The 10,958-nt window shown below is 61.4% G+C and overlaps 1 protein-coding gene across 1 annotated transcript in view; it reads left to right on the top strand.

Moving 5' to 3' along the window:
• LOC140460084 (FACT complex subunit SPT16-like) overlaps positions 1–10,958 on the top strand; it is a 30,859-nt gene that overhangs the window by 175 nt on the left and 19,726 nt on the right. Inside the window, 7 exon segments of the mRNA XM_072554486.1 lie at positions 338–401; positions 404–488; positions 2,145–2,317; positions 3,940–4,030; positions 6,060–6,133; positions 6,660–6,772; positions 8,164–8,229. Coding sequence (XP_072410587.1) covers positions 338–401; positions 404–488; positions 2,145–2,317; positions 3,940–4,030; positions 6,060–6,133; positions 6,660–6,772; positions 8,164–8,229 — 666 coding nt within the window.

Raw genomic sequence — 10,958 nt, 5'->3', positions numbered from 1 at the left:
GGGGTTGTTAGTGGAGGGGGGTGCTGTCAGTGACAGGGTGTGATTGATCTCTCTCTCTCTCTCTCTCTCCCCCTTCTCTCGCGGGGTTGTTAGTGGAGGGGGGTGCTGTCAGTGACAGGGTGTGATTGATCTCTCTCTCTCTCTCTCTCTCTCCCCCCTTCTCTCCCCGGGTTGTTAGTGGAGGGGGGTGCTGTCAGTGACTGGGTGTGATTGATCTCTCTCTCTCTCTCTCTCTCTCCCCCCTTCTCTCGCGGGGTTGTTAGTGGAGGGGGGTGCTGTCAGTGACAGGGTGTGATTGATCTCTCTCTCTCTCTCTCTCTCTCCCCCCCCCCTGTAGAAGGTCCGCCACAGTAAGCTCGCGGAGTCAGTGGAGAAGGCCATTGAGGATAAGAAGTACTTGGCTGAGCTGACCCCTCCACAGTGGAGATGTGTTACCCCCCGATCATCCAGAGTGGGGGTGTCTACAACCTCAAATTCAGTGTGGTCAGGTAATCCCCCACCCCCAGGAGGGGGTTGCTTCACTCTGTATCTAACCCCGCGCCTGTCCTGTCCCTGGGATAGGGGGGACAGTGTAGAGGGAGCTTTACTCTGTATCTAACCCCGTGCTGTCCCTGTCCCTGGGATGGGGGGGACAGTGTAGAGGGGGCTTTACTCTGTCTCTAACCCCGTGCTGTCCCTCCCGGAGTGTTGGGTGGGTGTAGAGGGAGGTGTGTACTGTGTCTCTAACCCCGTACTGTCCCTCCCGGAGTGTTGGGTGGTGTAGAGGGAGCTGTACTGTGTCTCTAACCCCGTGCTGTCCCTCCCGGAGTGTTGGGTGGTTGTAGAGGGAGCTGTACTCTGTCTCTAACCCCGTGCTGTCCCTCCCGGAGTGTTGGGTGGGTGTAGAGGGAGCTGTACTCTGTCTCTAACCCGTACTGTCCCTCCGAGTATTGGGTGGGTGTAGAGGGAGGTGTACTGTGTCTCTAACCCCGTGCTGTCCCTCCCGGAGTGTTGGGTGGGTGTAGAGGGAGAGTGTACTGTGTCTCTAACCCCGTACTGTCCCTCCCGGAGTGTTGGGTGGGTTGTAGGGGAGGTGTACTGTGTCTCTAACCCCGTACTGTCCCTCCCGGAGTGTTGGGTGGGTGTAGAGGGAGGTGTACTGTGTCTCTAACCCCGTGCTGTCCCTCCCGGAGTGTTGGGTGGGTGTAGAGGGACCTGTACTGTGTCTCTAACCCCGTACAGTCCCTCCCGGAGTGTTGGGTGTGTGTAGAGGGAGGTGTACTGTGTCTCTAACCCCGTACTGTCCCTCCCGGAGTGTTGGGTGGGTGTAGAGGGAGGTGTACTGTGTCTCTAACCCCGTACTGTCCCTCCCGGAGGTGTTGGTGGGTGTAGAGGGAGGTGTACTGTGTCTCTAACCCCGTGCTGTCCCTCCCGGAGTGTTGGGTGGGTGTAGAGGGACCTGTACTGTGTCTCTAACCCCGTACTGTCCCTCCCGGAGTGTTGGGTGTGTGTAGAGGGAGGTGTACTGTGTCTCTAACCCCGTACTGTCCCTCCCGGAGTGTTGGGTGGGTGTAGAGGGAGGTGTACTGTGTCTCTAACCCCGTACTGTCCCTCCCGGAGTGTTGGGTGGGTGTAGAGGGAGGTGTACTGTGTCTCTAACCCCGTGCTGTCCCTCCCGGAGTGTTGGGTGGGTGTAGAGGGACCTGTACTGTGTCTCTAACCCCGTGCTGTCCCTCCCGGAGTGTTGGGTGGGTGTAGAGGGAGGTGTACGTTTGTCTCTAACCCCGTACTGTCCCTCCCGGAGTGTTGGGTGGGTGTAGAGGGAGGTGTACGTTGTCTCTAACCCCGTACTGTCCCCTCCGGGAGTGTTGGGTGGGTGTAGAGGGAGGTGTACGTTGTCTCTAACCCCGTACTGTCCCTCCCGGAGTGTTGGGTGGGTGTAGAGGGAGGTGTACGTTGTCTCTAACCCCGTGCTGTCCCTCCCGGAGTGTTGGGTGGGTGTAGAGGGACCTGTACTGTGTCTCTAACCCCGTGCTGTCCCTCCCGGAGTGTTGGGTGGGTGTAGAGGGACCTGTACTGTGTCTCTAACCCCGTGCTGTCCCTCCCGGAGTGTTGGGTGGGTGTAGAGGGACCTGTTGACTGTTCCCTCTCTGTCCCCTCCCCAGTGATAAGAACCGGATGCATTTTGGAGCGATAACGTGTGCGATGGGGATCCGTTATAAGTCGTACTGCTCGAACATTGTCCGCACCCTGATGGTCGACCCCTCCCAGGAAATGCAGGAAAAATATAACTTCCTGCTCGACGTGGAGGAGGAGCTGCTCAAGGAGATGAAATCTGGTGAGTACGGTTCAGGGAGGGGACGGGCAGAATGGCCACTCGGAGAACTCACTGACCCTTCCACTGAGGACGGTCAGTACCTTCCACCTTCAGTAACACCCCCCCCACACACACACACCCCCCCCACACACACCCTCCACACACACCCCCCCCCACACACACCTCCCCCCACACACACCCCCCCCACACCCACACACCCCCCCCACACACACCCCCCGCACACACACACACCCCCCCCCACACACACCCCCCCCCCCACACACACACACCCACACACACCCCCCCCCACACACCCCCCCCCCACACCACCCCCCCCCACACACACACCACCCCCCCCCCACACACCCCTCCCGCCCCACACACACCTCCCCCCCCCCCACACCCTCCCGCCCCACACACACCTCCCCCCCCCCCCCACACACCCCCCCCACACCACCCCCCCCCACACACACCACCCCCCCCCCCACACACACCTCCCACGCACGCACACCCCCCACGCACGCAAGCCCACACACGCGCAAGCCCACACACGCGCGCGCGCGCACCCTGCCCGCGCGCACCACCCCCCCCCCCCGCGTGCACGCCCCCCCCCCACCCCGCCTGCGCACACCCCGCGCGCACACCACCCCCCCCGCGTGCACGCCCCCCCCCCCCACCCCGCTGCGCACACCCCGCGCGCCCCCCCCACGCCCCCATCTGTAACCCCCCCACACAAACACCTCCCTCTGTAACCCCCCCCACACACATCTCTCTCTGTAACCCCCCCACACATACACACCCCTCTGTAATAACCCCCCCACACACCTCCCCTTGTAAAACCCCCCACACACACACCCACCCCCTCTGTAACTCCCGTGTGTGTGTGTGTGTCTCCGACTCCCACCCTCTATCCCACTGTAACCCCCCCCCCATGTGTGTGTGTGTGTGTGTGTGTCTGACTCCCACCCTCTGTCCCACTGTAACCCCCTACACATACTCCGTGTCCCTGTAAGCCCCGACACTCCTGTGTTAAGAGTGTAACAGGTTGGGATGAGGGGCTGAATGGCCTCCTGTTCCTGTGTAACAGACTGGAGGAGGAGAGGGGGCTAAATGGCTTCATCCTTTGTAACAGGCTGGAGGAGGAGGGGCTGAATGGCCTCCTGTTCCTGTGTAACAGGCTGGAGCAGGGAGGGAGAGGGGCTGAATGGCCTCCTACTGTTAATGTCCTGCTGTTCAGTGATGCCTTGTATCCCAGTCTCCCATCGATCGGGAGTCTCATTGCTGGGCTTTGGGAGGGAATGACTGGAATCTGCCTGGTATTATCCTTTCAGTGGGCTAGCATCAGTCTGATGGGGTGGAAGGCCTTGGTTATTTGTGTTGATTGGCCCAGACCTCACTGAAGAGTTTCTCAATTTTCCCTGTCCCCCTTCTGTCCCCCCTTCTCCCCCCCCCCCCTCTGTCCCCCCTTCTACCCCCCCTCTCTCCCCCCTTCTCCCCCCCCGCCTCTCTCCCCCTTCTCCCCCCCGCCTCTGTCCCCCCTTCTACCCCCCCCCTCTCCCCCTTCTCCCCCCCCGCCTCTCTCCCCCTTTCTCCCCCCCCCTCTGACCCCCCTTCTCCCCCCTCTCTCTCTCTCTCTCGAACAGGGGTGAAGATCTGTGATGTTTACCAGAATGTGATGGCCTTTGTCAAGAAGGAGAAACCGGATCTGCTGGCAAAGATCACCAAGAACCTGGGGTGAGACCCTCGGACAGGGCCCACTCCCTCAGCACTGACCCCCCGACAGGGCCCACTCCCTCAGCACTGACCCTCCGACAGGGCCCACTCCCTCAGCACTGACCACCGACAGGGCCCACTCCCTCAGCACTGACCCACCGACAGGGCCCACTCCCTCAGCACTGGACCCTCCGACAGGGCCCACTCCCTCAGCACTGACCCTCGGACAGGGCCCCCTCCCTCAGCACTGACCCTTGACAGGGCCCACTCCCTCAGCACTGACCCTCTGACAGGGCCCACTCCCTCAGCACTGACCCTCCGACAGTGCCCACTCCCTCAGCACTGACCCTCCGACAGGGCCCACTCCCTCAGCACTGACCCTCCGACAGGGCCCACTCCCTCAGCACTGACCCCCCCGACAGGGCCCACTCCCTCAGCACTGACCCTCCGACAGGGCCCACTCCCTCAGCACTGACCCTCCGACAGGGCCCACTCCCTCAGCACTGACCCTCCGACAGGGCCCACTCCCTCAGCACTGACCCCCCGACAGGGCCCATTCCCTCAGCACTGACCCTCCGACAGGGCCCACTCCCTCAGCACTGACCCTCCGACAGGGCCCACTCCCTCAGCACTGACCCTCCGACAGGGACCACTCCCTCAGCACTGACCCTCTGACAGGGCCCACTCCCTCAGCACTGACCCTCCGACAGTGCGGCACTCCCTCAGCACTGACCCTCCGACAGTGCCCACTCCCTCAGCACTGACCCTCCGACAGGGCCCACTCCCTCAGCACTGACCCTCCGACAGGGCCCACTCCCTCAGCACTGACCCTCCGACAGGGCCCACTCCCTCAGCACTGACCCTCCGACAGGGCCCACTCCTCAGCACTGACCTCGACAGGGCCCACTCCGTCAGCACTGACCTCCGACAGGGCCCACACTCCGTCAGCACTGACCCTCCGACAGGGCCCACTCCCTCAGCACGACCCTCCGACAGGGCCCACTCCCTCAGCACTGACCCTCCGACAGGGCCCACTCCCTCAGCACTGACCCTCCGACAGGGCCCACTCCCTCAGCACTGACCCTCCGACAGGGCCCACTCCCTCAGCACTGACCCTCCGACAGGGCCCACTCCCTCAGCACTGACCCTCCGACAGTGCCCACTCCCTCAGCACTGACCCTCCGACAGGGCCCACTCCCTCAGCACTGACCCTCCGACAGGGCCCACTCCCTCAGCACTGACCCTCCGACAGGGCCCACTCCCTCAGCACTGACCCCCCGACAGGGCCCACTCCCTCAGCACTGACCCCCCGACAGGGCCCACTCCCTCAGCACTGACCCTCCGACAGGGCCCACTCCCTCAGCACTGACCCTCCGACAGGGACCACTCCCTCAGCACTGACCCTCTGACAGGGCCCACTCCCTCAGCACTGACCCTCTGACAGGGCCCACTCCCTCAGCACTGACCCTCCGACAGTGCCCACTCCCTCAGCACTGACCCTCCGACAGGGCCCACTCCCTCAGCACTGACCCTCCGACAGGGCCCACTCCCTCAGCACTGACCCCCCGACAGGGCCCACTCCCTCAGCACTGACCCTCCGACAGGGCCCACTCCCTCAGCACTGACCCTCCGACAGTGCCCACTCCCTCAGCACTGACCCTCCGACAGTGCCCACTCCCTCAGCACTGACCCTCCGACAGTGCCCACTCCCTCAGCACTGACCCTCCGACAGGGCCCACTCCCTCAGCACTGACCCTCCGACAGTGCCCACTCCCTCAGCACTGACCCTCCGACAGTGCCCACTCCCCTCAGCACTGACCCTCCGACAGGGCCCACTCCCTCAGTACTGACCCACCGACAGGGCCCACTCCCTCAGCACTGACCCTCCGACAGGGCCCACTCCCTCAGCACTGACCGTCCGACAGTGCTCACTCCCTCAGCACTGACCCTGCGGCCCCCCCTCAGCACTGACCCTCCCCTCCCTCAGTGCTGCCCCCCCCCGCCCCCCCCTCTCTGGCCTGTGGTGTGTTAATGGATGGTTTATGTTCAGGTTTGCCATGGGAATAGAGTTCCGAGAGGCCTCCCTGGTCATTAACGCCAAGAACCAATACCGACTGAAGAAAGGTCAGTCACTGCCTGGGTTGAGGGGCTGGAGGGGGCAGGGAGGGGCTGGAGGGGATGGTGGGGGTGACACGGACAGGGAGGGGGTGCAGGGGGTTACATGGACAGGGAGGGGGTGGAGGGGATAGGGAGGGGGTGGACGGGGTTACAGAGACAGGGAGGGGGTGTCAGGGGGTTACAAAGACAGGGGTGTGGGTGGAGGGGGGTTACAGAGACAGGGAGGGGGTGTACGGGGTTTACAGGGACAGGGAGGGGGTGGATGGGGTTACAGGGACAGGGAGGGGGTGTAGGGGGGTGTACAGAGACGGGGGAGGGGTGTTGAGGTTTACTGAGACCGGGGTTGGGCGGGGTGGGGGGCGGGTTGTTTATAGGGATATTGTGTTTGTGTCTGTCTGTGTGTGTGTGTGTGTTGCCCGTATGTGCTGTGATATCTCAGGGGGTTTTGCCTCTGTGTGAGACCCTGTGGGGCTGTCTGTGCCCCGTGTCCCCTTGGTCTCCCTTCGTGATCCTCGGTGTGTCTCTCCTCTAGGCATGATGTTCAGCATCAACCTGGGCTTCTCCAACATGGAAAACAAGGAAGGCAAGACTCCTGAGGAAAAGATCTATGCTCTCTTCATTGGAGACACCGTGCAGATCAACGAGGTGAGCTCCCCTGTTCCTCCCCAGAACCCTTGCCTCCTGCCCCAGTGTGGTACTGACCCTGAGTGCCATCCTGGGGCTGCGCAGGCAGGCCATACCCCTCACCACAGCGCCTGTCGTCGTGTTGCGTGAGCGACTGCCCACGTGGCGAGGTTCCTGAACAAATCGACATCCCTTTGTGGCACCGCGTGGGTGGTGGGGGCTGTGATTCTGGCAAATGGAAGCTCCAGCTGTGTAAAGTTGCCAAACCCAACAGAAAAGTCGGAAGCCTAACGATTGGGAGCACTTTACCATTCCGAAGCATCCAAATATTCCTCCAAGGGTTGGGGAGGAGAAGGTGGGCGAGCAAGAAATTAGGAAACGGACTGTAAAAGCTTCCTGTTGGTTTGCGAAAAGGAAAGGATCAGCAAAGACAGAGGAGGGTTCCCACCTTCATTTAGTCTCTATCTTGAAGGAACTGGATAGAAGCAATCTCTCGGAGACATCAGAGATCCCAATGGCTAGTGAGGAACCCAGAGGAAATTGCATTAGCCTAAAAAGGTAGTGTTGGGGGCGTTCAGAAGGGACTGGCTCACGTGTTGGGACTTGGAGGTGATCATCGTTCACGTAAAATGCTCCAAATCATCAAGCTTCCCGCACTCATTTGTTAGGCAACTTTACACACCTCGTAAACGCTTCCAACGTTTCGGGGAGTCTGAACTCCACGTTTGAGGAAAGGAAGACGAGGGGGAAGCGGGAAGGTGGGGCGGGGGTGAGGGGGGAATGACAGACCGGCCCCTGTTCACCTGACCTTAGTCTGAGGGAGAGCACCAGGATGATGGGAGATTGTGGGAGAGCTCTCGTCAGACTGTCAGGGTCCAAATGGACGGGGTTGGGGGGGAGGGGGGGTCAGGCCGGAGGAGGGAAGAGGCAGAGGGGCAGGGTCTGCCCAACAGCAGCTCCCCCCGCCTCCCTCGCAGCAGTGAGTCCCCAGACGTTCCCCACCCCCCAGCTGAAGAGATTCCTCCCCATCTCCACTCTGAAGGGTGGTCCCTTCACTCTGAGGCTGTGCCCTCAGCTCCCGGTCTCTCCGACTGGGTGGGAACATCACCCACCCCCCCCCCAGGCCCGTTCTGTCCAGCGCAGTCTCTCAGTCAGATCCCCCCCCTCCCCATCCTCCTGAACCCCCACCGAGTCCGGGCCCAGAGTCCTCAGCCTCTCCTCCCAGGGAGCAGCCTTGAACGATCCGGGGGAGTGGGGTGGGGAGAGAGGGCTCCCCAACAGCTGCAGGGCTCTGACGGGGCGGTGGGTGTGGGGGGGTGGGGGGGGGGGGGGGGGGGAGGTGGAGGGCGGAGGGCAGCTGGGGGGGGAGGGGAGCTTCTCTTGATGTGACCGATCCTGGTCATTCCCCGCAGGAGGGTCCAGCGAGTGTCATCACCACTGTCAAGAAAAAGATCAAGAACGTGGGAATCTTCCTGAAGGTAAGGGAGTTTTACCCCCTCTCTCTCTCTCACACACCCCGTGCTGTCCCTGGGATGGGGTAGAGGGAGTTTTACCCCCTCTCTCTCTCTCACACACCCCGTGCTGTCCCTGGGATGGTGTAGAGGGAGTTTTACCCCCTCTCTCTCTCTCACACACCCCGTGCTGTCCCTGGGATGGTGTAGAGGGAGTTTTACCCCCTCTCTCTCTCTCACACACCCCGTGCTGTCCCTGGGATGGGGTAGAGGGAGTTTTACCCCCTCTCTCTCTCTCACACACCCCGTGCTGTCCCTGGGATGGTGTAGAGGGAGTTTTACCCCCTCTCTCTCTCTCTCACACACCCCGTGCTGTCCCTGGGATGGTGTAGAGGGAGTTTTGCCCCCTCTCTCTCTCTCACACACCCCGTGCTTTCCCTGGGATGGTGTAGAGGGAGTTTTACCCCCTCTCTCTCTCTCACACACCCCGTGCTGTCCCTGGGATGGGGTAGAGGGAGTTTTACCCCCTCTCTCTCTCTCACACACCCCGTGCTGTCCCTGGGATGGTGTAGAGGGAGTTTTACCCCCTCTCTCTCTCTCACACACCCCGTGCTGTCCCTGGGATGGTGTAGAGGGAGTTTTACCCCCTCTCTCTCTCTCACACACCCCGTGCTGTCCCTGGGATGGTGTAGAGGGAGTTTTACCCCCTCTCTCTCTCTCACACACCCCGTGCTGTCCCTGGGATGGTGTAGAGGGAGTTTTACCCCCTCTCTCTCTCTCACACACCCCGTGCTGTCCCTGGGATGGTGTAGAGGGAGTTTTACCCCCTCTCTCTCTCTCACACACCCCGTGCTGTCCCTGGGATGGTGTAGAGGGAGTTTTACCCCCTCTCTCTCACACACCCCGTGCTTTCCCTGGGATGGTGTAGAGGGAGTTTTACCCCCTCTCTCTCTCTCACACACCCCGTGCTGTCCCTGGGATGGTGTAGAGGGAGTTTTACCCCCTCTCTCTCTCTCACTCACCCCGTGCTGTCCCTGGGATGGTGTAGAGGGAGTTTTACCCCCTCTCTCTCTCTCACACACCCCGTGCTGTCCCTGGGATGGTGTAGAGGGAGTTTTACCCCCTCTCTGTCTCACCCCGTGCTGTCCCTGGGATGGTGTAGAGGGAGTTTTACCCCCTCTCTGTCTCTCACCCCGTGCTGTCCCTGTCCCTGGGATGGTGTAGAGGGAGTTTTACCCCCTCTCTCACTCCCCGTGCTGTCCCTGGGATGGTGTAGAGGGAGTTTTACCCCCTCTCTCTCACACACCCCGTGCTTTCCCTGGGATGGTGTAGAGGGAGTTTTACCCCCCTCTCTCTCTCTCACACACCCCGTGCTGTCCCTGGGATGGTGTAGAGGGAGTTTTACCCCCTCTCTCTCTCTCACACACCCCGTGCTGTCCCTGGGATGGTGTAGAGGGAGTTTTACCCCCTCTCTGTCTCACCCCGTGCTGTCCCTGGGATGGTGTAGAGGGAGTTTTACCCCCTCTCTCTCTCTCACACACCCCGTGCTGTCCCTGGGATGGTGTAGAGGGAGTTTTACCCCCCTCTCTCTCTCTCACACACCCCGTGCTGTCCCTGGGATGGTGTAGAGGGAGTTTTACCCCCTCTCTCTCACACACCCCGTGCTGTCCCTGGGATGGTGTAGAGGGAGTTTTACCCCCTCTCTCTCTCTCACACACCCCGTGCTGTCCCTGGGATGGTGTAGAGGGAGTTTTACCCCCTCTCTGTCTCACCCCGTGCTGTCCCTGGGATGGTGTAGAGGGAGTTTTACCCCCTCTCTGTCTCTCACCCCGTGCTGTCCCTGTCCCTGGGATGGTGTAGAGGGAGTTTTACCCCCTCTCTCACTCCCCGTGCTGTCCCTGGGATGGTGTAGAGGGAGTTTTACCCCCTCTCTGTCTCACCCCGTGCTGTCCCTGGGATGATGTAGAGGGAGTTTTACCCCCTCTCTCACTCCCCGTGCTGTCCCTGGGATGGTGTAGAGTGGGTTTTACCCCCTCTCTCTCACCCCGTGCTGTCCCTGTCCCTGGGATGGTGTAGAGAGAGTTTTACCCCCTCTCTCTCTCTCTCTCTCACCCCGTGCTGTCCCTGTCCCTGGGATGGTATAGAGGGAGTTTTACCCCCTGTCTGTCTCACCCCGTGCTGTCCCTGTCCCTGGGATGGTGTAGAGGGAGTTTTACCCCCTCTCTCTCTCTCTCACCCCGTGCTGTCCCTGTCCCTGGGATGGTGTAGAGGGAGTTTTACCCCCTCTGTCTCTCACCCCGTGCTGTCCCTGGGATGGTGTAGAGGAAGTTTTACCCCCTCTCTGTCTCTCTCTCACCCCGTGCTGTCCCTGTCCCTGGGATGGTGTAGAGGGAGTTTTACCCCCTCGCTCTCTCACCCCGTGCTGTCCCTGTCCCTGTCCCTGGGATGGTGTAGAGGGAGTTTTACCCCCCCTCTCTCACCCCGTGCTGTCCCTGGGATGGTGTAGAGGAGGTTTTACCCCCTCTCTCTCTCTCCCCGTGCTGTCCCTGTCCCTGGGATGGTGTAGAGGGAGTTTTACCCCCTCTCTGTCTCACCCCGTGCTGTCCCTGGGATGGTGTAGAGGGAGCTTTACCCTCTCTCTCTGTCTCTCACCCCGTGCTGTCCCTGTCCCTGGGATGGTGTAGAGGTAGTTTTACCCCCTCTCTCTCTCTCCCCGTGCTGTCCCTGTCCCTGGGATGGTGTAGAGGGAGCTTTAC

Source organism: Chiloscyllium punctatum, chromosome 36 (assembly GCF_047496795.1).
Source record: "Chiloscyllium punctatum isolate Juve2018m chromosome 36, sChiPun1.3, whole genome shotgun sequence".
In the NCBI taxonomy this organism is placed as follows: Eukaryota; Metazoa; Chordata; class Chondrichthyes; order Orectolobiformes; family Hemiscylliidae; genus Chiloscyllium; species Chiloscyllium punctatum.
This window is presented reverse-complemented; position numbering and strand designations above follow the sequence as displayed.